The sequence below is a fragment of the Marmota monax genome, unplaced genomic scaffold, assembly GCF_021218885.2.
Source record: "Marmota monax isolate L192 unplaced genomic scaffold, Marmota_monax_Labrador192_F-V1.1 WCK01_AAM20220418_F8-fsc00073, whole genome shotgun sequence".
NCBI lineage: Eukaryota > Metazoa > Chordata > Mammalia > Rodentia > Sciuridae > Marmota > Marmota monax.
The window spans coordinates 3880214-3906866 of NW_026692846.1; the positions used below are offsets into that span (position 1 = coordinate 3880214).

Consider the following 26653-nt stretch of genomic DNA (forward strand, 5'->3'; position numbering starts at 1 on the left):
TGTGGTTTGGGGGATAATTCTTGGCTTTGGAGTTGATCCATGGGTGCTGGAATCCGAGCTCTAGGATTGGACGCTGGGTGGCCCTGTGTTGGCTACTCAGTTCCTTGGTATCTCAGTCTCATTGCTTGCAGGAAAGGGGCTGCTGCTTCAGGATTCTCCCTTTTCTGCATCTCAGGGCTCCCAGGAAGAAGGAGGCCTGTAGTGAATTTGGGATATGGTCAGTCGCTCATGCAGGTGGCGGGCTTCGGAGGGCAGGCTCTATAGTTGTGGGTCTGTGTCCCATGCAGCTCTGAAAACAGCACCAGCAATAAAGCCTCTCATTTTGCGTGCTCAGCCTAAGCACAGGGAGCTGATGCAGCAGGGTCAGTTCTGGAGGCAGCCTCTGTGTGGTGCCCACGTGGGGGTGTTGTGCAGGTGCTCACGCCGGGCTTCCACTCAGCCCTGTCACCTGCTGCAAATTGCAGCCACCCCTGCTGGTATATGGTCATGAGATAAATCCAGTACAGCACACCCAGCACAGGGCTTGGCTCCAAGGAGGCACTCTTCAGTTTTATTTTCTTCCCTCCTGGGCTTTCAGGGTATGCCTGGCTACAGTGTGGTTGAGGTTGGAGATGGATGGTATAGTATGACATTCACAACCAGAAATGGCTGGAAAGATACTCCTAGATAATCATCCACTAGTCCTAGGGCCACAAGTGCCTAGAGTGCTCCGACCCATGCCTACTGCTGCTGGGGTGTCCCTCCCTTCCCTGTTCTGTGGAAGACAGCCTGGTGCTGGGCCTGTTTGCAGACTCAGTCAGAAGAGGAAAATTCTCAGTCCCTTGGGGTTGTCTGGCATTGAACTTAAATTGGCCTTTTTAGTGAAGCATGGGAAATAACTCTGACCTTCTCTTTGGAAACAGCATTGGTTTGCTGCAGTCTACCTTTGGGATACGAAGATAAGAGGCACTCTGGGTAGAAAACAAGACTCTTTTGTGCTGCATGCTCTTGTGCTTCCCCTGATGGGGAAGAAAGACAGAAAGACACCTTTCATGAGCTTTTTTTTTTTTTTTTGGATGGAGGGAGGGTACCAGGGATTGAACTCAAGGGCACTCAGCCACTGAGCCCCATCCCAGCCCTATTTTGTGTTTTATTTAGAGGCAGAGTCTCATTGGGTTGCTTAGTGCCTCCCTGTTGCTGCTGTCTGTAGACTTGACTGATGCTGTCATCTTTGACTCTGACTCAGAGCTTCAGGATCCTCACAGGTGGAAAACCCCCTTCTTCCATCCATGTAATGCACACTTATTTGGTGCCTTTTGTCTGCCTGCCTATGCACTAAAAGGTGGCGTTTCAGACATCAGTGAGTCAGCCTCTGTCTCTGTGAAATGATGGTTCAGGGTGGGGACAGGCTATAGACAGTCATAGAGCATCCAGAATGAAGGTGCCTCTTCCCACAGGCCAGCTGTTAGGCTGGGAACCAGGGTGCAGCCAGATGTGGGCATAGGTGCCAGACCCTGGGTGAGTGGTGAGCAGGAAGAGAGAAGTCTTGGAAGGCTTTTAATCCACTCCTTCACTTATTCAGATATATTGACTGAGCCGCAGCAGTATGCCAGGCATTATTCTGGGCTGGGGAAGCTGAAAGCAGACCAAGAGGATCTCTGCCCTCAGGGAGCTAACCACTAGAACTGAAGGCGGGTAACAGTCCCAGAGAGGTCTTTAAGCTCGTGGTACATACTCTGCTAGAAGTTAATGGAGTTCTGCAGCAGGGGGAGAGGGTGCTGCACAGCTGGGGTGACTTGGGGAGGGCTCACAAGCTCCAGCCTCCCAGGTGGAAGGGTGCAGCTATTTCAAGGCTTCAGAGAACATCCCAGGGGCAGGGCAGCAGGTGCAAAGGTCCAGGCAGGGAGAATGGTGTGTTTTGGAAACCATCAGAAGGTCAAAGGGCTGGACAAGTGGCGAGGGGTTCTGTGTGGAGGGCGTGGGCTTGAGCAGGGACCCAGCCGGAGTCTGTGGGGTCTGAGGTGCAGAAAGCTGAGGGGGAGGCGGGGCTGTGCACACTGTGTGTGTGGGAGCTGCCATCCACCTGGCTGGAGATGGAGTAGGTGGGGATGCAGAGGGTCTTCCAGTGGGCTTTTGGGACCCCTATGGTCAAGAAGTTGCTAACATTATCTGTGACTGTCCATGGAGAAATTTAAGATATGAGTCCACTATCTGAGCAGCATTCTGGGACCTCTCTGCGTCCTCCCTGTACAGAGCTCAAATTTCCATCTGGAGCAATGTGGGTCTTCTGGGGCTCTGAATCTGCAGATGCGTCTTCAGCTCCTGTGTTGAGCCAGCTCTGCAGGCTGGGCCACCTTGAGAGTCTGTGGTTTCCTTTTCTTGGAATGAATCTGTGATGAATTACTAACGATAATGATTCATTATGCTGTCTCACGCTGGCCTGTGCTGATTGTCTAACAGCCCGCAGAGGAACTCGCCCCACTGATTAATTTTCTGCTGTTCTCCCTCTTCTCTTAGAATGGCCATACAAGTGGACAAGTTCAACTTTGAGAGTGTCCCGGAATGCCCAGGAGAGAAGGGGCAATTTGCAAATCCGAAGCAGCTGGAAGAGGAGAGGCAGGAAGCCCGAGGCCTGGAGGTGAACAGCAGATTGGACATCCGCTGGAGGATCATATCCTTTTGATGGTGGCTGTTAGTTCGCTTTTTTGCTTCAGTGATCAAAGATCTGACCAGAACAACTGTATAGGAGGAAAGGTATATTTAAGGCTCACAGTCTCAGAGGTCTTAGTCCACAGAAGGTTGACTCCATCCCTTGGGGATCAAGGTGTGGCAGAGCATCATGACAGAAGAGTGTGGTAGAGGGAAGTGGCTCACGTGATGAAGAGTCCTCACAGTCTGTGTCTTGTGTCCCACTCAGGAAGCAGAGATTCCACACTCCTGAGACAAAATATATACCCCATAGCTACACCCCCAAAGAACCAATTCCTCCAGCCACACCTCACCTGCCTCCAGTCACCACCCAGTTAATCCCATCAGGGATTGAGTCGCTGATTAGCTTAAGGCTACAAACCAATCATTTCACCTCCAAACCTTCTTACATGGTCTCACACATGAGTTTTTGGGGAACACTTCACATTCAAACCATAACAGCAGTCTACCTTGAACTGGGATGCATCTGTGCCTAGGGCTTCTGAGTGCTGAGAAGGAGCCAAGAGGGTTTAGTTACTGGACCTGAGCCCCAGGTAGCTCCACAATGCCCTGACAGGCGTTGTCTTAACCACTCCATGCTTTAGAAGCCCCACTTAACGAGTATTGATTCTGAGTGGGGAAAGGTCTTCTTGGAACTGGTGTTGTTCTTGACTTTGGATCACCTGTTCCTTGCCAGTGTTGATACTCATGTTAGTGACAGTCCTAATGGCCATCCATCAATGCTGGGCTCAAGCATTTTCACAGACTGACAACTGAAAACATGGACACGATTGTCTGGGAAACTGAAATTGGATTGAACAGCCTAGTGAGGCATGAAGATGCTGTTTTGAAAAGACTGAGTGAGTTTTCAGAAGGGCTGTGCTCTGAAAAAGTACTTCATAAAGTAATGGAGCCTGCTACGACTTCTGGCTTGTGCCTGGCTCACAGTAGACATGTAGCTGAATGAAGGAATGCTCTGGGGAGACTGCAGGTCCACTTGTTGAAAGTAGGTCAGGCATTGCATGAGGCACTAGGCAGGCAAAGCAGCAAAGTCAAGGCCTCAGTGTGGTGGTCCTGTCTGGTAGGCAGAAGGGCAGCCAGGGCAGAGCATTGTGCCAGGTGCTAGGGGTCACGAGCTGCAGCTGCCCGGTGGAGGCAGTCAAGGAAAGTTCATGGAGTGGGAGACATGTGAGTGGGCTATTATGGTGGCTAGACGTTTATCACAGGGACAGGATGGGGAAAGCCCAGGGGTACTAAGGCATGGGTGTGGCTTGCTCAGAGAAGGCCTTTCAGAAAGAGGCAACTCTGATGCGAGTGTCCGTCAATCATCTTCATTGTGCGTGGAGTCTGTGGCTCTGGGGATGGTCAGATCATTCTGGAGAGCCTCTCTAGATTCTGAAAAAGTAGCCTCCATTTATCTGTGCCATGAATTCTGGGACCTGAGGCAAGTTCCTACCTTTGAACAGATGTGAGTCTGGCCTGGTAGATGTCTCCAAGCAGTTCATAACAAAATACGAACTTTAGATGTAGCACCCGGCTCTGTGAGCTGGACACAATGACTCCTGGGTGACCAAAGCAGTCCATGTGCAGTTGGCGGTGTTGGGTACAGAGAGATGTGACAGGTGGGTGGTGGGACTTATCTCCCTGTGCCCACTGAGCTCCGCCGCACAAAGCCAGGCGCATTCCTCTCCTGCCCACTGCGGGAGCAGAGCAGCGAGCTAGCAGGTGAGGCAGCCTTCACACAGGAGCATCCTCTGCCACTCCAGAGGCCGGCCAGTCAGGGGTGGGGCCGGAGACCAGCCCAGGTCTTTGCCCACAGCATACTCACCCGCCACTGCAGATGTTCACATGCTGGCTTGGGGCTGGGCCCTCACCTCCAGGGGCTGGCCATGATGCTGGAGCAGGGAGCCACTTGGTCTTTCTGGGAAGAGGGGTTGGAGAGGCTCTGTGCCTGCCTGCTGTGGAAGCTGCCATTAGGCAAGAGATGCCCCTTCCCCAGTCTTGGAGCTTCAGCTTTAGGCATGCATCTGTGCAGGGCAGGGCAGGGCAGGGCAGGATGGGCCTGATGAGACAGCAGGACCAGAGGGAGAAGTGGCACTGTAATGAGGAATTCACTCTTGAAGGCTGTCACTCTGAGGCTCAGATAAAGACGGGAAAACTCGAATGGGTGGAATTGCGACGCCCTTACTAACCCCCTCCATGCTGGGCACACAGTTGCATCTGGTCAGTGTCATAGCTACCACTTTCCGGATGCTGTGCTGGATCCAAGTCACCCTTGTCTCCCCACTCAGCGTGGATTCACCATCCTGCCTGGAAGATGATGGGAGGTGACTCAGGTTCGTGCATAGAAAGTGGAAGAGCTGGTTCCCAGACCCCTTTAGCCTTCCCCTGGCCTGTGGTCCTGGCCTAGTGTCTGTTGCCTCTCAGGATCATGTTGACCAGCAGAACTCTCATGCTTTTCAAACACTAGCACAAAAAGCTACAGGAAATGTCTTTGCATTTCTCTTTAAGCCTTGACTCCTTTAAGAGGTTGTCATCCTGTTCTGTATTTGCTTAATAATTCTTCAAACAAATATTTATGGAGTGCCTAGCATGTGCCATACACATCGGTCCCCCAAGTTTCCTAATTGTAAGTTTATGAGCAACTGTCCCTGTAGGCAAATTTGGTTAAAGAGAACCAACATTAGGGACATCCTCTCTCTGTCTCTTTCTCTTTCTCTCATCTGAAAATGACATCTGGCATGGTTGAGTAGCAGACTTTTGCTACTATAAACCTGAATTCATGCAGATGGAAAGACCAAGGATTGAATTGGCTAATAATTTTATTATGCATTTTAATAATATTTTCTAAATATTTAGACTCTATAACAGTCGTTGAGCCTAATTTGACACCTGTCCAGAGCTGTAGAAATTGTCCATATGCAGCATGTAATGCTGGGCAGATGTGTTTTAAAGGAAATTGGGGTCTTTACTCTAGATGTCTGTGTACCTTTCTGCACAATATCCACCTGAGAGTCTTCCTCCAAGGGGCCATCCTGCCCCTGCGTATACCTCAGTTGGTTCTGACCAGCCCCTGGACGTCCCTACCCCCAAACCCAGATGCCCACCTGCTCTATGGAAGAGCAGGGTGAGTCTGTCACAGGAGCCTGGGACAGAGGTGGCAGAGAAGACACTGGGGATCACAGTCTTGGAGCCGGCCGTTCCTCCCCAGCCTTGTGGCTGGGGTCTGGTGGGCCTCACAGCTGCATTCCTCAGGCTGCCTGGAGAGGTTACAAGGACCCATACCTGTGGGACCCAGTGACTTCATGGCAGTCAGCTCCCCAAGGGGTGGTGAACAGTGGGCACCTGGGTCATGGTTTACTGTGCCGGACGGCACTGGCTCCGGGGTGGAGTTTGTGCCCTTGTTGCTGGGCCTGCTTGGACAAGCTCCTGTGATGGTGCCTCCCTTCCTTTAGGAAGCCCTTGTCCTAACCCTGTTCAGAGTCGTTATGACCAGGAAGAGCTGCGGCTTGTGCCTCCTCGGGGTTAGCTGCTCCACACCGTCTGTGTCCTGTCCCACAGAGGTTGGGGACACACCCAGGAAGCAGGAGCCAGCCCTCCCTGCACTACCTTTGCCATGCCCCGAGTCCCTCTGTGCTTCTCTGTTGTTTTCTGAGGCAGAGCTGTTGACAGTTCCTGTGCCACGGGGTGCATGAGACATGCACAAGTTTCTGAGCTGAGGCTGCTCTTGGTGGCTCCTGTAGAGGTGGCAGCCTCTCCCCGCTGTGTCCTGTGGCCACACCACAGAGGAGGCCTCTGCTGTCTGTCTGCTTTGACCCTCATTCTGTCCCAGGGTTAAAGTTTTCACAAAGGACTTCTCATACTCAAAACCTTCTACCTTGCCTGCACCTCTACCAGGCCACCAAGTAGCCTGGCCATGTCTGGAGGGAACCTTGCACCTAACAGTCTCAGTTAGAACTGACGTGGTTGGACTGTCTGTGTAGCTGTCTGGAGGTCGGGCTCTGCCTGGTATAGGCAGCCTCTGGTCCAGGCAGGCAGGCTTACTTGACGTCACCTGTGCTTTCTGGATAAAATACGTCCTTGCTTTCAGCTTCTGGGTGTTCCCCTGTTCCCCTCCTCTCCACCCTCTAACCACTGCAGTACATCATTTTTGCTGAACCTGGAAAATCCTACTGTACCAGCTGTCTGTGGACTCTTAGCTCTGGATGGTAGCCTTCATTGTGGTCCCCACTCACCACAGTTGACTTTAGGAGAGAACTGTGAGGACTGCAGCCTGAGCTGGTGAGGCTGGCCCTGCTGCTTTTAGCACCCTGACATGGAGGCCGTGTGGCTAGAAGGGCGCTGTGTCCGTGTCTGTTTGGACAGGATGGTGACATCTGCTGCAGAGGGCTGCTGTGGGGACCAGTTCTCAGTCCCACTGGCTCTTTTGATCTCCTGCCAGGTGTGTGCTGGCATTTGTTAACCCTCCACCTGCAAAGCAGGTCATCTCCAACCCTTTTAAATGATGGGATTTTGGAAAATCCAAAACTATAGAGCCCAGGTAGCTGGCAGGATATCCAGGACCCCGTGTCCTTGTGCTGTTGACTAACTTCAGTGAGGTCAAGCCTGAGAGGCACAGACATGGTTCCTGACCCTGAAGATGTCAACAGCTGGAAATTCCCCAGTTTCCTGTGGAAGCCCTCCTTCTACCCTGTGACTCGGCACAGGCAAGGCTCCTCCAAGATGAGCCTCCCCGGAGGGAGCGATCCAGCCCCCAGCCTCCCTCCTGCCTTGCTCTGGCAGCTTGCGGCTCCCGGTGCTTCCTCCCCCTCTGTCACACTCCTAAGAAGCAGGGAGATTTGTTTTCCCCTGAAGTCTGTCTCTCCTGTGAGATTATGCTGCCTGGAGGTCAGGTGGGCTCCCATTCACTCCACAGCTATTTGTTAGGGACATTTGTATGTCAGACATTAGGCTGGCACTGGGGGACACCACCGTGAGCAGCTGTGGACCCTGTCACAATAGAGCATCCCCAGTGCTGACTGTGATCTCTGGCATGTAGTTTTAAAACCTGTGTGAATGAGACATTGTAATTTCCAGGATGCAGCCCGCAGAAGGTGACCAGCTTAGTTGCCCTAAGCTGAGTGCTGTGATAGTCTACGAAAAGAGTTTGCAACCAGAAGGATTAGTCTGAATTGAAACCTGGATCCTCTTCCAGAGCTGGCCCTGCATAGACTGTCCGTGGCTGTCACAGTGTTATGCAAGCTTGCTGTCATTTCGCCTCCTTGTTTTCCTTGCCATGTTACAAATGTCCCTTCGAAGAGCCTTTATGAGATTGGCAAGAGACTTGCTGGCCTGTGGGAACCACCTGTGCAGGTTTGAGGAGGAGGAGCTAGGGCAGTTTGACTGCCCTACACAGAGGCTTGTGGCCTGGGCCATCTAGGCATTCTCTGCCAGGTGCCCAGATTGTGTCTGTTTCCCTTGCTGAGTCTGGAGAAGCATTTTTGACCAGTTTGGTTGCTTTTAGAGTGAAGCAGAGGCTCAGGCGGTTCATAGGCACACTGGGCTTTGGATCCTGGGAACCAGTACTCCAGACTGGGAGAGTGGGAGTCTGCAGGATGCAGAGGCCAAGTGAGCGTCCACGATTTGGAAAGTGGAAGGATGAGGAAGAGTGCAGCTGTTGTCCTGAGTGTGGGGGTCTCACATCCTTGAGCTGCCACCCTCCAGACAGGGGTCCCCTCCTGGCTGTGCATGGCTGAGGGTGTTGCTGCTTGGCCTCGGAGACATCAGCCACTCTGTATAAGCTGGAGGGATTCGCCAGTGGCTGAGACATTGGCCAGAAGTTTACAGCCCTTCAAGGACTTTAGGTACCATGTCTTGCATTTGGTTGATCACAACCAGCACATCCCCCTGGATTTAGCTACAGTTGAGCCCTGTTCTCAGTTTCCAAGACTGCTTTCTTCCCCGTGAGGGTAAGTTGCTGTCCCCCGACCACTCCTCCCTTGTAAGACAGGAGGGTGGAACTGCTTACCCTGGGCTGCCCCTTCAGTGTCTCTAATGGCTTCTCGGTTCTTCTCCAGGGTGCTTCTTAATGGAGCACTGTCTTCTCATCTCCTGAAAAAACATTCCGTCTCTTTAGACAAGACTCTTAAAACACAGCACACTACATTTTTCTAATAGTCATGCTTGGAGAAATAGTTTTATCTAAATGAATTTTAATACAAACAGCTCCTGTCATCAGCATGGCTGATTCCTTGATCATCTTAAGTGAAATGCAGGGTTGCATTTTGTATCTGCCTTCAGGGAGTCTGGCTTTTAGAGCTGTTTGTAATAACTTGCTTCAGAGGCCTTTAATCTCCTGTGGCAGGGAATCTCTGCAGCCAGAGGAACGACATACCTCACTGGCAATGGAATCCAATCGCCCTGGCCATTTGCCCTTCAAGGCACAGAGGAGTGAAGTTAGATGGATGTAAATTTGATTGCTGTCTCCCCCAAATCCAAATAGTGACCACACACACCTCAGAATTTAAAAGGAGTCAGAGTTGACACATAGTATAGATTTCAGATCTGGCTGGCTCAGGAAGTTGGGGAAGGAAGTTTTGTGTACAAACTGGTTTAGGGGTGTGTGTGTGTGTGTGTGTATGTGTGCATGAATTGATGTGCACTGTGTTTGTGTAATTGGGTGTGTGTGTGCGTTGAGTGTGAACAAATTCTGTGTAGTTTTGGTATGATCATTACTGTGAACATGTGCGTCTCATAGAATAGTCATAAAATTACAGTGTGGCAGTATGGGTGGATGCCAGGTACTGATCTGAACAGTTTGCTTAGAGTTATTCACTTAATTTTTACAATAACTCTCTGATGTAGCTTTTCCCACATTTTTCATTGCTGCATTGTATTTACACATACTGATGGGTATTGTTACCTGCTCCTGCGTGCACAAATGTAACAATATGATCTGGCCTATATCACTTCCTCCAGGCATGCAGCAGTTTTTAATGCACATCCCATTGAGGAAAAAACAGGTCTGGTGAGGTTCCCTTGCTTGCTCAGATCAGCCAGCTAACGGGTGGTGGAACTGTGCCCTGGCTCCATCTCAGAGTAGTGCAGGCTTCTCCTGACAGTGTGTCCTGCTACGTGGTGACCTGTCCAGTTAGGCCTAGGACATCAGGGAGCTCGGCCAGAGGCAGTGCTCTCATCGAGGCAGAGCAGCGACTTTAGCAGTCCCAATGTTTGTGCTGCAAATCGGAAAACAAGGTCCTGAGAAAGAGGCTCATTAATCATTTAAAGCAGACTTTCCATTAGTGTAATTTCTATTTATGACAATTTGCTAATTTATTTGAGCTGAAGTAGGGCTGGGCTGAGTCCCTGTTCCTGTCGTTCTTCGCTCCAGAGCTGGCATGTGGGACGCAGCGTGTCTTCCAGGGGAGAGGTGTCCAAGGGCAGGCAGGCTGGCCAGAGAGCCCTGCTTACCTTGCAGCCAGCTGGAAGACCTCAGTGTGCATTTGTGTGTGTGTGTGTTTGTGTGTGTGTGTGTGTGTGTGTGACATAGTTTCCATTTGGTTCAGTAGACCCTCGATGATGCCCAGCTGTTCTGAGCATGGTGCTTATTTCTCCTTGGAGGGGAGAGGCCACCACACCTCAGCTCTGTAGGTCCAGCCTCACAAATCTCTTCACTTTGGCAAGTTGGTTGACCAATCTTTTTTTTTTTTTTTCAGAATACTTATAAGCCACATAAACAGAGACAGGATCTGTACAGTGGTTTCAAACGTGCCTGGGCTTATGGTACGTTACCAAATATTTCACTAGTGCTGCCTGAGCCAACAGTGGGAGAGGAGAGGGATTTTACTTGCCCTCCGCATTTTCTTTGTGTCTGGCTATGGTTTTCAGAGATTTGTTAATTGAGCATTCATGGTTCTCTAGATGAACTGAGATGGCATGCATGAATGTCTGTGTAAAATAAGGTTCTGCACAAATATTGGCCAGTTAATTAAATGTGATAAATAATGATGAATGACTAATAATAATGAATAGGATATAATGCTGTCATAGTAATCTAGATCCTCACAGGTGGGATAGTCTCTCTGGTTGCTCAGTGAAAGGCAGCAGGTGTTTATTGAGCCTCCACTGCATGCCAGGCATGGTGCTGGTGCCTGGGACACCATTCTGGGGGCTTTGTGGCTTAGAACCAGAAGGTGTTCTCTGCGCTCTTTTCCTTATTGCTCTGTGGTTTTTGTTCTTCGAAAGTAGCCATTTCTACAGGAAAGTGAAAGCTGGCAGTTGGGGTGGCAGGGCTGCTCACTGACTCGCTGGTGGAGTGGGGGTGTGGCAGGAGGTTAAACTGAGTTGAGGCAGCCCAGCCTCGGGTCCTTGGAGTCACCACCTCTGAGGGCCCGTGACCAGTCGGAAGAGCAGGCTAACCATAGTGGAAGCCAACTCACTCAGCCACGCCTCAGAGGCAGAGTGTGGCGAGCCGGGGGTACCGTGAGCAGGACCTGTGCTTGCGGCTGAGGGCATTAGACTCTGCTGCCAGAGCCGGGCACGTGAGCTGGTCTAAGCGAGCTGGGGTGGGAGGTCTCTCACAGCAGGCCTCAGGTCCCAGCCACTTTGCAGGGGTGTGGTCAGGAGACATGCCACAGCTGATGCCGCAGTCCTGCTGCTGCCAGGGTCCTGGTCTCTGCACAGGCGGACTCTCAGAGGCGACTCCCTGAGAGGAAATGTGATGTCATGTCCCAGGGACTGGGAAGCCTTGCAGGAGTCGGCCTCTTCAGCACCATGGAGAGTTCCCACCGGGCTTCCCTGGCTCTGGAAAGAACAGGGCCAGGCAGACCCGTGGATGCTGCCCAAGCCATTGGCAACTGCAGGGCTCTGGCATGACCCAGCCTGTGGGTAGCAGGGTCCTCACTGTCATGTGGGGGCCATTTTTGCAGTGAAGAATCGACAGAATGTGCAGTGTGAGGGCTCCTTATCACACTGCTGGGTTCAAGCCGGGGCCCCACCTGCTAGCATCCAAGCCATGGGCCCGAGGTTCTACAGCCGTCTCTGAAGTGGGCGTAACAGTCCCTATTCATACCCAGAACGTTCTGGAGCCTCAAGATGGAACTAGTATTAGGTTGGTAGGATTCATGGTGACGCTCACCACTGGGCCTCTCCCGGCAGGCACTTGGAAATGTTCTCCACAGTAGCAGTAGTGACAGGCTTTGCTCCGGTCATGTCATTATTTATTCAGCCCCTGCCCCCATGCCAGGGTCTGTGTGTTGAAGAAGCAGTAGCCCACCATCCCCACGGCGACACTGCGTCATGGGCGGTAGCCGTGGCTGACAGCCAGCCAGCTTGACCGTATGTGGGCACAGGTTCAGATGCGAGGCTGTTTTGGTGGCTTATATGGCCGCAAGGGAGGAGGTTGCAGATGCAGGTAATTAGCTTTATTAGCTCAGCTGTATGATTTTATGGCTCAGGTCCGAAAGCAAATTAATACAGAAATGTGCTGCTGCAGTGCTTTCCAAAGCCCAGTACCATTTGGCAACTTTGTAGTTACCCACATGCCACCTTACCTCTCTGGCTCATCTTCTCTGAGCCCCGTGTCCCTGAATTCTTGCAGGCTCTGCTCTGTGCTGCAGACACAGCCTCTCTCCACCTTGGGAGCCCGGCATGAGTTTCTAATAAGAAACTCCACCCTCAGGAGTCTTAATTTCACAAAAGTGACAATAAATGCTGGAGAGAATCAGGAAGGAAGGCTGAAATAAACATAAAAATGTGCATTTTAAACTCAAACGTGGATGATGTTACCCCGAGTCCTCCTCTCCTTTCAGGCTGGGGAGAGGCCCCTCCTGAGCTCAGCTGCATCTGCAGGCCTGGGCCTGCAGCTCACTCAGCACTTGTCTTGGGCACTGTTAAGGACCCTTTATTCTTTCTTTTTCTCAAGTATTTTTGTGTTGTTACAGGTGCATTCAGTTCTGGACTCTTTTCAACAAGTACACGTGCCCATCTGCCCTGTTCTGTCCCTCCTCCCAGAGTGCCCAGTTTTATTTGCTCCTGATATAAACTTTCAGATTTGTTTTTGGACATTGTAAGTAAATGCCAATGCAGCCTTATTTTTTCACCCTAATGTTTTTATACAAAGGGCATGTTCTGGTTTGAGTCTTGCTTTCCCACTTACTACATGTCCTGGATGACTTCATAGAGAGCTGTCTCGCTGCCCTCCCGTGGTGAAATAGGAAGCAGGTGCCACATGACCACACCTTTGCCAGGATGCTCTTCAGTCTGGAGTTTTGGCCAGTCTGCAGCTATGTGTTCTTGAGCTGGTCATTTCCCTTGCTGGAGGTGCTCTGCTGTGGGAAGCAGCTTGGATGGAGGAGCCAAAGGCACTTGAGGCAGGACACTGCAGGGGGTGGACCGGGGCGGAGCCAGGAGCACTCTGGCTTCCAGGTCTTCAGGCAGGACCCTGTCACCATGGCTGCCTGCCCAGTTGAGGGTGCATATAGAGCCTTGCCGTGGAGCCTGCCCCTTTCAGGAATGTCCCCCAAGGTGCCCCTCCTCGTTCCTGCACTCTGGGACCCAGTGGAGTGACTTTGAGTCTGAGACTTAGAAGCCCTGGGAAGATTTCCTTCCTTGGGAGTGGGTCACTGCCCAGAGGATGAATCCTACACCTGTGTATCGTCGGGGCTAGGAGGCAGTAGCTGTGTACCTGAATCAGAACCAGTGGGTTGGAACTTGTTCTGCTAGCACTGTGCACAACTTGCCACTGCCCCTGCCTAGGTTAGGGTCAACCACAGCTCTGCTGGCAGGGATTCGGGAGTGGTAGCTAAGGGAGGGGTCTTGATGTCTGTTTGTTGTTTTATGAAAGAGTAAGTGTCTTCTCATGGATGGTCCATCAGAAACAGGCCTTCCCTGGTCCAGACTGCCCTCAGCTCTCTTCCTAGAACAAGGAGAACAATGACTCCCTTTCTCTGTCCCTTGGGCATCCCCAGTAGGTGACTGAGAAACCCTTAGCACAGAGTTGGGTGCATATGGCTCTCACTGTGTACCTCTGCCACTGAGTCAGTGCTGATCCCCATGTCCAGCAGGGGGCCTGACCCGAGTCCGTGAATAAGTGCACAGGTAAGCGTAGGCTCTAGATCCCACAGTCCTCGGGTCCTATCCTGGCCCCATACCTCCTCCAGAAGGACCAGTTGGGGTGGGTGAACCCCTTACCCAAGTACCTGCCGCTCCCTGGTTTCTCCTGTCTCTGCCCTGCCCCTTCCCTCCTTCAGAAAGGTTCTTTACTCTTTCCTGGTCAGGTTCACATCCATTCACACCCTCACCTTGAAACTGACTTAATAAAGGTACATTGAGTGTTAAAACACATCAGTCAGATCTTCAAAAGAAGAAAAAGAATTCCCTCATTATTCCTGCAAAACGAGCATTATTCCTGGAAAATGTGCTGTGTCCTGTTCATACACGTTGGGGTCCTCCCAGCAAGTAAAAGTGCTGAATCCCAGGCAGCTCCTCTTAGGGAGATTAGATTTCCAGGAAGCTGAGTGGGTGGCCACTTCCTGGGGAACCTAGCTGTTTACAGGGGTGATGTCACCTGTGGGCTGCAACTGGCAAACAAATCTATTGGGTCCCACATCTGTGAAAGTAGGCGTTCTAACCACTAGCCCACACAGCTCCCCCACTTGGGAGCCAGTTAGCCCATCACAGACGACCATGCAGGACCCCAGCACCCTGGCTAGGAGCCGGGCTATGAGGGGGACAGGAGCACGCAGCCCACGAGACAGACAGCCTCTGCCTCCACCACCCTCAAGTTGAGAGAAGAGGCCTGAGGGGTCCTCACCTGGGCTTTGGCCCCATTCCCACTCAGCCTGCCAGCCTGCTCCCTTAGGAAGCCCGAGGCGCTCCTGAGAAGGACCTGGGGGTCGCTCACTGATGGCCTCTGGCACAGCACCCTGAGCAGGATGCACCCCTTACCTGATGGAGGAGAGAAATGGAGCCGTTGGTAACAGATTAATGAGACAGGGGCAGCCACGTGCTTGATCAGGGAAGGCCGCTTCAAGGTGGAGGCTGGATGGAGGAGGGAGGCCTGTGGGCGGCCTGGGCTCAGGGGTGGGCACACAGCCTGCTCCCCCGAGGCCTGCAGGTCTCCTGTGCTCTTCTGTCTGAGGGGGAAGCAGGCACCCCTCTGTGCTGTTCTGGGTGCTTCCACACCCTCATGGGTCTGGCCTCTGCCACAGTGCTCAACCCTGCCCAGCATTCTGCTCAGATGCCCTTTCCTGGGGCGGTTTCCCAATCCTCCGTACCTGGCTCCTGCTCCTCGTGCTTCCATGGCCCCTTTCCCTAAGTACCAACATCTTCCCTCAATCAGCATCTTCGAAAAACTGTGCTTTACCTGTGTCTAAGCCACTGCTCAGCAGCTCAGCAGCCCCTGCACCCCTTCCCAGGCCTGGCAGGCAGCATTCTGCTCTCTCTGCGTTCGACTCTCTGGGGCCTTCACAAGAGCAGAACCGCACGGCATGTGTCCTTTCATGACTGGCTGGTTTCACTTAGACTGCCGCCGAGGCCCGTGTGTGTTGAATCCCCTGCCAGGCTTCCCTTCCATGAGGGCTGAGTAGTGTAGGGTGGCATGAATGTCCACGCTGGTTGATCCCTGCCTCTGTGGCCGCACCACAGGTTGTTCCACCTTTGGGCTACTGTGCTCGGTGCTGCTGTGATGGGTTTGCGAGTGTCTGTGTGGGTCTCTCCCCCAGGGATACATCGTACCCAGAAGCAGAGATGCTGGAGGCCACAAGGGTGGTGGCGGGCCCTCACCAGCCTGTCCTCCTTGTGCTCAGGTTGCAGTCTTGGCTCAGTACCCCTGAGGATCTGCTTCGCTCTTGTTGAACTAATAAGGGAGTCCCAGCTCAGGATTTCCTCAGGACCAAATGAGAGAATTAGAAGTGCACTGTGGGGTTTATATCACTGAGGACAGCAAACACACACCCTCTGTGACGAGATGGAGAAGAATGGAGGGTTCTTCCTAGGAGAGAGCGGTCTTTGGAAGGAGCTCTTTGATAAACTGTGTGTGCAAGTGTGGAGACCAAGGCGGCACGGGGCAGCTGAACCTCTGAGCCAGGGGCAGAGGGTAGAGCAGGCAGTGCTAGCCACGGGGCGCCGTGCTTCCACCCGCACCTCGCGACACCCTGGGAGGCTGGTGCTCTCGTCCCGTGCCGCAGACGCTGAAACCGAGACCCATGGCCTGAGGTCAGTTGACCAGAGCTCAGCAGCAGCGGCACCAGGATTCACAGCTGGGCTGAGACGTTCAGCTGCTGAGCTCCAGGGGAGGGAACCAGCAGAGCTTTGCAGGGGCTGCAATAACTCTCGCTGATCCAGACATTTCAGAAACAGCTGCTAGGCTCTCAGATCCTCCGTTGAGGTGGTGAGAGAGGAGGGGAGAGGTGGCTGTTCAGGTGGGTGTGGAATGAAACGGTGCCTGGAGCTGGGGCAGACAAGGTCCCATGCAAAGCAGCCCCGAGAATTCAAAGCAACAGCAACAAACATTAGCAAAGCATGCTTTGTCTCAGGGCTCGGGCCCACTGTGCCAGGCACGGCCCCCCACACCGCTTCGAGAGGCTGCTTGCTGGCATCCACTTACTACCCAGCACTGCTGGCTGAGCAGCTGCAGAGCCAGGCCCTGCTCTAGGTCCCAGCATGAAGTCTATGCCCTCACTGAGCTCCAGGATGGTGGTGAAGACAACACATGTAGCATGAGTTGCCAGGGGCCACAGAAGTCTTGCAGCCAAGGAAGTTTCCCAGAGGTAGGTAGCCGAGTCCAAGCTGAGACTTAAATAATGAACACGGCTAGGCAGGAGAAGAGAGAGGAGACAGCACAGCATGTGCAGGGTCTGGAGGGAGCATGTGGTTATTTAGAAGAGTGGGGAGAAGGCCAGAGTAGCCCGTCTAGTCCAGGAGTAGGCAGAGGTCCCTGAATCAGACATCCTGGGTGAAGCCTTTGCCGAGGTGCTGGCCCAGCTCTCTGACTGTGGATGCCCCTTGGACTGGGTGCTGGGAGGGACGTGCTCACTCTGCACTCCATGCCTCCAAAGCGACACTCCATCCACTCAGCCTGAGACCGGGAACATGAGCCGCATTCTCTGCCAGTCCTGCCCCTCTTGCTCGGGCTCCTGGCCCTGTTGTACCTATTCCTGCACGCACTTTGTTCCCACACAGCTGTCCCCAGTTCTGGCAAATCTGATTTTCTGTTTGTTCATTGCTATCTTAGCAGTTAAGACTAGTACTGAAAGCCAGTACTTCAGGGTTTGCATCTGATGCCTCTGTCCCTGCTTCTGGGCCTGCCTCACCTCAGAAGCACCAAACATGATTGTTGAAGGAATAAATTTGGCATTGGAAGAAGAACATGGGTTTCTCCTCCCCTTTTCCAATCACTAGAGAATGTCAGGAACTAAATTTTTCCTGCTTGATTGCAACTTACAAATGGTGGCTTTAATTTTCCTAAGAAAGGGAAAGAGGCTTATATTCCTGCCTCCGAGCCATACTGGTGCTTTAATGTTAGCACCTGGCCGACTTCTGTGGTCTCTATTCAGTCCAGTTTCTTCACCCACTGGTACTTGATGAGAGCCTTGACTTCCTCAGTTATGACTTTGCTTAAGTGAGCTGGTTGGTAATTATCTATGTAATTACCTCGAGATGTGGAAGGCAGCAGCCATGAAGCCATCCTGAAAGCCAGTACACGTCAGGAGAACACGGCTGCGTTGAATGGCCAACCACAGCGTGCAGACTTCATTCAGGAAAAATGGCCTCCCATTCGTCTTTATTCTCCGCAGCAAGAGTAGTTGTCAGATTAAAATCACCCCAGTGGATTTCTCTTCCTCACATAATAGCCACTTCATTTAATGGATTTAGGGGTGAGGGAAGAGGGCGCCCAATAAGTTTTCCTGCTTATTCCCTGTCTTAGAGTGACGTTGGAGTGGTTGGGTAGACCACCGGCTGAGCAGAGGGGGACATTAGCTGTGGGAGGTTTCTCGTCCAAGTATCTGACTGTAATCTTGTAGAGCTTCTCTCAGTCCCAGGACCTCAGCAGCTGTTGGCTTTTCCTTGACCAGGACTCACCCTTCTCTGACGCGCAGCGGGGAGGCGAGCGTGGAGGGTGTTCTGAGCCAGCTGGTCCTGGAGCACCTGCAGCTGGCTCCCCTGCAGTGGGGTGAGTACCACTGCCTGTCGCTTCTGGTGAACAGGCCCCTTCTCTCAAACTGTGCAAGTTCTTGGGTGTGTAGGGTCGGGGAGTTCCTCAGAGGTTGGTGTGTGCTGATGATCACCTCAGGAAATTGGGGAAAGAGCGCTGGCACCTCTGTTCAGGAGCTTGGCGTCCCCGTGAGTCCTGGTGGCCCTGATGTGCAAGAACTCCTTCCTGTCCCAACATGGATGTGTGGGCGGGTTTCAAACTGGCCTGGACTGCCCATCACTGGAGAGGTGCTGTTGTGTCTGGATAGGTGTGCTCTGCAGATATTTCTGGAACTTGGAGTGAGTTGGGATGAGGGACGAGAGCCGGGTGTGATGGCCTCCCTCTGCCTGGAATGAGCTTTGACAGATTTCCACACCCATGTGTGGAAGGGTGTGTCTCCTAAACACTTTCACTCAGCTGTCCTTTGAGACCACGGTTACTTAACACATAGCCTGTTTGTTCCTTTTGCACCCGTAAACTCATGCCGTGGAGCTCCTTCTTGAAAACTTGTGCCCTGGCCACATAATTCTAAGTAGTGTTTAAAGGTGTCTTGCTCAGAGACAGACTGAGTATTTCTTTGGAGTGCAAGTCTCTGTTCTCTGGAGTTGTTTCATTAGATAATCTATTTTGAATCGTTGCAGTCAGCTGCTAAAATACGTACCTTCCTTCTATCTCCTCCTCACCCAGGAAGTCAGGGTGTGTTCTTTTAAGAAGGTCCATATTGGCCAATTCATTAATAAGCTGGAGCCGCCCCTCTGCATGCTGGAGATGCCTGAACATCAGCCTAGGGCTTGGAGAAGAGAGCTGGCCTTTCTGTGGCATCCCCCCACTCCTCTGCTGGCCCTGCTCCTCACAGGGAGAACCCAGGCAGCTAGCTGGGTGGGCGGTGCCCTCCTGGCCACTGGGATGGATTCCCTTCCTCCTCTCCGACCCATTAAAGTGGGAGCAAGACTTGGCCTTTCTGCAGAGTGTGCCACAGTTTGGCCTCTGCAGGCTTCCCCACTGTCCAGAGACTTGTCCAGGTCCAAATGTCCTATCTCCCAATTCCTTGGGCACAGTGAACTGCTTTTACTGGGTTGGCCAGGGAGGTCAGACACATGGACCCTCCTGGTCAGGGACTGGGAAAGGTCTCAGTGAGCAGCAGCCCTATGTAACCTCTCTCCAGAGGAGGTTCCACCTGGCAAGTAAGCAGGACATTCATGGGGAAGTAAGGGAATGGCTGGTCATGGGCAGAACCGGGCCAAGAGCCAAGAGCAGAGTGACTTGGGATAGGGAGGCAGAAAGCAGGTGGCCTCCTTACCCTCTGTCTCAGATAAGTATCTGCCAGCTAGTGTGGCTGACCGTCAGGGTACCTGATGGCAGAGACCTAGGAGATGCTACCAGAGCTGCTGCTGGGGGGTACCTGTTCAGTCTGCAGGGGATGCTAGTGAAGGTGGCTATTCTCTGCATGGCCTAAGGTGAGTGCTAAGCAGTAGGGGATTCCGAGAAGAGGGAGGAAGCTGGGAAGACAGAACGCTCCTGCCCCAGGCATTTTGCTTGAGAAGCACCATTTACTCCTGAGGTAGCCAGGGAGGGTCCTTACCATATTTACAAATAGGAACCTTGTGACAAGCCACCCTCCCAGGGAGAAGCCCCGTCTAGCACCTGCACACAGAGCTCTGCAAGACTGTCAGATGAAGCACAGTAGCTGACAATGATAAAGGTCTCTTGGTGCTCCCTGTGCCCTGTCCCTTGAGGGTACTGAGATACTCTTTAGAACTATGCAGTAACAAGCTGGGCACTGCCACATGCCTGTGGTCCCAGCACGGGCAGGCTGATGGGTTCGGGGGGCTGTTGTGTGTACATGCCACATGTTCACCCATGTGTAAGTTTGAGTACTTTTCCCTGGAGAAACACAGCTTCTAAAAGATACTGCAGACACCCAGAAGGCCCTGCACGTTTGGTCTCCAGGGGAGTCCTGCAAAGGCCCAGGCTGGCCTCCGCAGTGTGAATCAGCCTCCATGATCAGAGCACAGAGTTTCCCTGTTCCAGGTACCATGGATTATTTAACTCCTGACATATTTGGCTATTTCCAGTGAACATCTTTTTGTTACACGAGTTTTGTTTGATTTTCTGACTATACCTGCCTTCTAGTTCTAGAGTCACTAGGTCAAAGGCCTGAACGTCTCTAAGGCATGAACATGTTTATTTGTGAGACAAATACGTGATTGCTGTCTATGATGTGACACTCTGGGAACTTGGGTTTCTCAGGTCACTTTCTCATCCCGTTTCCAGCACAGAACGCCAGGTGTCCTCTGCAGGGCAGTGCAGGTGATGGAGAGGGAGGGCCAGGGTGGGGTCAGTCCTGAGGTGTTATCGCGCATGCTCTGGACGTCTTCAGATCATAGAGGATGGGAACCGGGTTGAGAGACCTACCCTCCTGAGCCCCAGGAGGGCAGAGGTCTTGCCATGGCCACCAGGCTTTGGCATCTCTCCCCCGCATTCTCCACTTAGGGGCCCAACGTGTCTTGTTATCCTGGGGGCCATGGCCACCTGCACATGCCAGATCGTGGTGAGCCTGCAGGGGTCTTGGCTGGGCAGCGGCCACTGCTTCCCAAAGGCAGCCATGCGGGAATTCAACATTTGTTAGCAGAACTTTCTCCTTGAGTCTCTTTTTGCATCATGTGTTTGTGTATTTGTGCACGATCAAGGAAGGGGGGAACAAGCACCCTCACCTGTGACTCAGTGCAGACCCACCCTTGGGTACAGAGGAAGAAGCCACACAGCCCTGGAGGGTGACTGGCTTCGAGGTCCTGCAGACCTGGCTCCTCTTTGCCGCATTCTGCTGAGCTGGTCAGGCATCCTGGCAGCTCCTTCTGCCCTGAGCTCTGGCGCACTCTGTGGAGTGGTGACGGCCAGCTCCTGACTCTGCCGGGGAAGGGAATGCGTCACAAACATCGACCCCTTCCTCGCCACATGGCTAATCCCACTGACTGAGCGTGGTCAACTCTCTGTCCCTTTCCCTCTGTTATTCTCTCAGGGAGCTCACAGCCTGGGAGGGAACCCGTCTAGCACCGGAGTCACTGCAGCACCGCGGAGGAGGGCCCACTTCCGCTGCACAGGCCCTCTGGGGAGGGAGGAATCACTTTGGGATGAAGGGATCAGGATGGCATCATGGAGGTCCCTCTGATCTTGGGGATGGGGAAGGAGCAGGCTGTGCTCCCCAGTGTTTGCCATCAGGGAAGCCAGCTAGAGGGCTCGGGCCACAGCGAGCCAGTAGTGGTGAGAGGGGCAGAAGGGAGTTTTGTCTGCCTCCCTTCCTCCCGACTGGACCTTCAGCCCACCAGTGGCATACCAGTGGTGCAGGGTCTTCACCCCTGGCCTCAGTTCAGCCACCCTCTACCTTCCCTGTCCCCTGCACGACGTAGCTCGTATCCAGGCTCTTGGGCTGCCTGGTCCCTGCACCTCCCACACTCCTGACTTGGGCTACCCTAAGCAGACTTCCAGGGGCTCCTGCGAGGATGGACTAGACTGAAGCACCTCAAGGGCCCACCACGTGGGCGCCTGCCCCCGCCAGGCCTTTGTTCCCTGGCGTGCTGGTCTTTAGCCTCAGAAGTCCACACCTCTTTGGCCCAACCAGCTTTATTCCTTCCCTTAGAGCAGGTTCAGGAGGTCAATTAAAGAAAAAGGTTGCTATTTTTAAACAGCCATTTTGTAAAAATGGTCACACCTGCTGGGCCAGGGGCAAGGGCTGGGCTTTGACTTTGGGCCCTAATGACCCTGCATGCTCTTGTGTCCCTCCCATGAAGGAGGAGCTGAGGCTGAGCAGACCCAGGTTCGTCTCACCTGGGGCTCACAGCTGCAGAACAGTCTAGGTTCAGAGCCCCTCACACCTGAATTGTGACCTTCCCCCGGGGTCACTTTATGGAAGTAATATGTTCTCACAGCAAAAAGTGAGAAGCAACCAGAGGAATTCAGCAGAGGACAGCCAGCCCTTTCCTATCCCAAACCACCTCTGTTTCATCTTTGTGCAGTTCTGAGTTATCTTGCAATCCTCCAATTGTAACTTGGTTCATGGAAATGACCATGTCACCATTATACTTCCATATCCTTTTTTATGCTTAACAAAATATAAACGTCATCTGTATTATAAACACGTCTTACACACATAGGTAAAGGCTGAACTGTGTTTCATCAAATGGATACAAGATAATATAACACTTGTCCTGATGTTGAAGTTTTAGATTGTTTGAAAGTATTTACCACTGTAAACGTTTTAGACCACTAGACCCAGGTTTGTACACAGAACTTTATTTAGTATCTGGGGGTTAACTGCCTCAGCGTGGATTCCCACTTTTACCATGAGGTGGTAGCGACAGCTGCAGGGCACAGACAGGCCTGGTGCTGTTGGGCAAGCCACCTGGGTTGCATCCCAGGCTCTACTACCCCATGGTGAGTTGTGGCTTGGGCTAGGGGTCCAGTTCTCCACATCTCATTTGTAAATACTGAACACAAAAGAGGAGGAAATACTTCCTTGCCCCAGTAGTGAGAAGTCACACTGTGTATGGGCTCTGGGATTATAATTCTTACTTTTGGTTGTAGAAATAAGGAAACTAAAATTCTAGGGGGCAAATTCAGGACCCAGTGTGCGTCTTCTACCACGTCACTGACAGCAAGGCAGGACTTGGGGCTTAGCCAGCCAAAGGCAGGGCCAGGCTCACAACAGGACTCCCGAGTCCAGGCACTGGGCAGGAGCTTCCAAGATACCTCCTGTCTCAGTCCTTGAATGTTCTGGAAATGGAGTGTGTTTGTGCATGGTGCACACACGTGTCCATGGGCTGTACTCCCAGTGGGAAGGAAGCAGCTCTGGGCCTGTCTGTGCCCCTTGCAAAAGCCAGTGTGCCTCTCTGCCTGTCTATGCTGAGGACCATCTTCCAGACGTTTCCATAGATACCGGGTCATGATGACTAATGGGGCTAAGCTGCTTGCCACACTGATTGGAGTGTCCCATTGCTGTGCCACCCACTACTTCCTTCTTGAACTGATAACACTTTTCTCTTTATAGCTCTTTATGTCTTCTTAGATACATCGATGCTTGCTTGAGCTGTCATTCATAGACAGTCAATGAATACAAATCAGGTTCTCGCTACATTTACAGAGTGGGCATTTTTAGTACACATTCTCCAAATAACCACTGAGTAAGCCCACCTGTGCTCCCAGGATCTGAGCTGTGATGTGGAGGCAGGACTGTGGGAGTGGGGACAGTGGCCGTCTAGGAAGCTGGGTGGCCACCTGACACTTGGTGAGGGCTCTCCTCTGCCTTTTCTCAGGGAGCACCCTTTGGGCCTGAACTGGCATGAGTCTTGGACGTTACCATCACTGTTTCCTTTGGTCTATTAAGATGTAGATGGGGGTGCCAAGGGTTGATGGATTGGTTCTTGTATTGATGGTGTCATCTGTTTGTTGAGTAAATATCTACTGCCCAGCTACTGGACACCAAGCACTGTCTCAGGCCTGGGGACCCAAGAACAGATTAAACACAATCCCTTTCCCAGGAGACACTTACACTGTGGCGAGTGCTGGGGACTGGGTTGGTCCGTACCATCTGCACACGTCCTGGTGTGTGTGTGCCTAGACCTTGTGCGGGTGTTCTGGAGCAGAGATGGGGGCAGGGCTGGCACTCAGCTCTCCTGTCACCTTGACTGGAAGGAGCTTGTACTGTGCTTGGGGTGTGGCACGGTGCCTGTGAGTACCTGCGGGTCTCCCTGGAGCAGAGCCCCGGAGGCTGCGGAGCCCCCAGGACAAACGGCACTTTTCCTCCTCGTGCACTTCTGCATTTGGCCAGCTCTATGCAGGAGCCTGGGTCTGGTGCTGCCTGAGTGTGGGCCTCCTGTGGCTCTGCGGGGAAACACGTCCATGCTGCGCCTGCTCCTGAAAAGTGTCTTTCATCAAACTGTGTAAGAGGGATGTGTCGTGAGGGGTTTGGTCTGTGTCTAGCGGGAGGTTCCTGCAGAAGGGCTGCTCCAGGCAGTGGCGTCTCAGGCAGCAGGGCCAGTGAGGACCCAGCCCCACCCAGCCAGCAGGGAGGATGGTCAGTGGCACACAAGTCTCCCTGCCACTGGCCTTCCCACTGCCCCCTTGCTTCCTTCCCAGATGACAGCAGCAGCGCTCTCTGGGTGTATCCAGCGCCACCTCCCTCTCCAAACGTCTGCTCCTGGGCCCAAGTGCTCATCAGTACTCTGGGACCCAGGGGCTGACTGGGGTGGTTTGGGTGAGTCTGAGAGGCTGACCAGCTTGGGGCTGAGTACCACTTCCTGAGGTCCATGTGTGGCTCAGTCATGTGGGGGAGGGGTACAGAAATGTCGGCTGCCCCCAGTAGTCTCTCTCAGGAAAGACACAGCAGTGCTTGTTCTGCTGGGCTCTCCTTTAGAATCAGTGAGGGCTGCAAACGGCACGTAGTCCCAGGCCTGTCATCAGAAGCACTCCACAGGTACAGAAACCTCACAACTTAGTAGGGTCCTAGGCAGCATCTTGAAATGAAAGACAGTGAGGCAAAGAGGAAGGAGAGGAGAGCGAAGGAGACCAGGGCACAGAGGAGGACTGTGGAGCCAGGCCACTGTGTTCCTGAGGAAGAACCAATGAATGGTTCTCCTTGTCAGTCTGTACTCAAACACACCAAGGGGACAGTGAGAGGCCCCTAGCCTCAGAGCAGAGGACCACTGGTGAGGCTGGCCCTGGCTCAACCTGTGCCCATGCCTGGGGTGGGACAGGTTCTTCTCCTACTGGCTGCTTCACATCACAGCAAACACAGAGTGGCCTCAGGCATGCCGGCCTCTCCTTGCCAGCACAGGCATGGATCAATGCAACCACCTTGGCGGCCACACTGGCCACCAGCCTGCAAAACCTCACAGAACTTGTGCACTATGCCAGCTGATCCTCCAAACAACAGGGCTGTCAGGAGGAGGGGCGAGCACCCCTGCCTCAGGGTCTCAAGGGGAATATGAAGCCATCAGTCAGCAACAAGAGGGAACCATCAGAGTGCATGTGGGCACATCAGCACAGGACCATGGATGTCACCTGGAAGGATGGCATCCTTGCCTTGGGCTGGAATTCAGCCTTGAGCACACAGGAGGAGGGAAGCCTTGGCTGCTGAGACTGCTACCAGTGGATGGACATTGAGCACCCATGAGGTGCTGAAGAGGCTGGGAAGAAGAGACAGCCACCGACAGTGAAGCCGGCTACTCCAGGGCCTGGAGGACGGAGGAGTGGGACCACGCGAGGTCTGATCCTCGAGCCGGGGCCGAGTCTTTCTGAGCCAGGTCCCTGGAGAGTACTGAAGCCCAAAGGACGACAGTGGCCAGGTCATAAGCCCAGTGGAGTTCAGTGCCCATGGCCCCACAGCTCTTTCCATCTGAAATAACCCTGGCCTTCCTCTCAGGCCTCTTCCACGCAGGAGCCTCTGCTGCATTTAGCACCCCATATCACCCCTCAGTGCCCAGGGATGCCTTTGCATGGGCCCCATCTGTCCTTTTCTATGTCTGTCTCCCTGGGAGCTGGGGCTCGTGGGGCAGGTGGAGCAGGTGCCCTGCAAGCCTCCCAGGTGGCTCAGGAAGGGCCTGGTGCCGCGGCTCCTGCTCAGTCTGGTGGGGTGGGTGGCAGACACATGAGGACCAGTGCTGCTCAGGAAGAGGGCCTGTCCATCCAGGGTGCTGGGACAGTGATTGCTGGCTTGGTAGCCAGTGTCCACATGCTGCTCAGCCTCTGATGAGGAAGACAGATGAGCAAATACCGCCATCCTCTCGGACGATGAGGAGGGGGTCTGGGAGGGACTTCTGGGTCTTCCCAGGGATCCCCAGTAATCAGCAGTTTCTTCAAAACTAGCCTTCTACTTTCTCTTACCTTCACCACCACACATCCACCCCCTCCACCTGCCCATCTGCCTTCCACCTGCCACCCCCCACTCACTCACCCCCAAAGTGCGTCTGTGCCAGATTAGGGGGCCACCTGTGAGCCTCTGCTCATTCCCCTTCTTGCAGCTGTGTGCCACATTCTGTAGGAGACTTCTCCATTATGGAGGGGTGCCTGTCCCTGGGGGAGGGTGGGACTTATTGAGACCCAGGACATTTCAGGTTGGAACAGCTCTCCCCATGTGGGAGCTGGGGTGTTGTTAGTACCTTCTGCTCACTGACCAGGGCAGGCCATCTGGTAGGAGCAGAGAGGTGAAAGCAGAACACTTGCCCACACAGCAGCTCACGTGCTGAGAAAAGGGCCGACCTGATGGCATTTTCAAATGTTCAGAAAACACTAAGGAAAAGTCTGAATTCTCCATAGGGTGGCTGATGCCACGTTACCAGTCCTGGTAAGAAAAGGGCTAATGAGAACCAGGTAAAAATAGCATGCTCTGTGCCTGTCCAAAGTGCCACAAAGCCAAGAAACATCTCAGCACCCAGACTGTCACCAGCCAGTGCCACAACTAGCTAGACTGAGCATCCTTCACGACAGGGACCTGTCATGTCCTCACATCCAGGAGGTGGGGGTACTACCCTTGCTTCAGAGGGGGAGCTCCAAAATTAGAAAGGTTCATTTCACCATGTCCAGCAAGTAAGTGGTGGAATGAAGACCTTTCATGGTCTAGCCCTGAGATGCCCAAGTTGCCCGCCCCAAGAAAAGAACCGGAATACAGTGAATCATCCTACCTGCAAGGTGCTCTCTGAAAACCTATGAACTAAGTATTTATTTTGAAAAGATAAAATGTGCACAAATATACTTCAAAGTTTAAGGGGTGCAGGAGGGTGCATGATGAGAAACGCCTTTCCCATCCCAGCCTCCCCAGCT

The 26653-nt window shown here is 53.0% G+C and overlaps 1 protein-coding gene across 3 annotated transcripts in view; it reads left to right on the forward strand.

Moving 5' to 3' along the window:
* Trappc9 (trafficking protein particle complex subunit 9) overlaps positions 1 to 26653 on the forward strand; it is a 499910-nt gene that overhangs the window by 380330 nt on the left and 92927 nt on the right. For all 3 annotated transcript variants that reach the window (XM_058580865.1, XM_058580867.1, XM_058580866.1), the window contains 2 exons: positions 2497 to 2649; positions 17727 to 17818. In XM_058580865.1, the coding sequence (XP_058436848.1) occupies positions 2497 to 2649; positions 17727 to 17818 (245 nt within the window). The remainder of the gene's footprint in view (positions 1 to 2496; positions 2650 to 17726; positions 17819 to 26653) is intronic.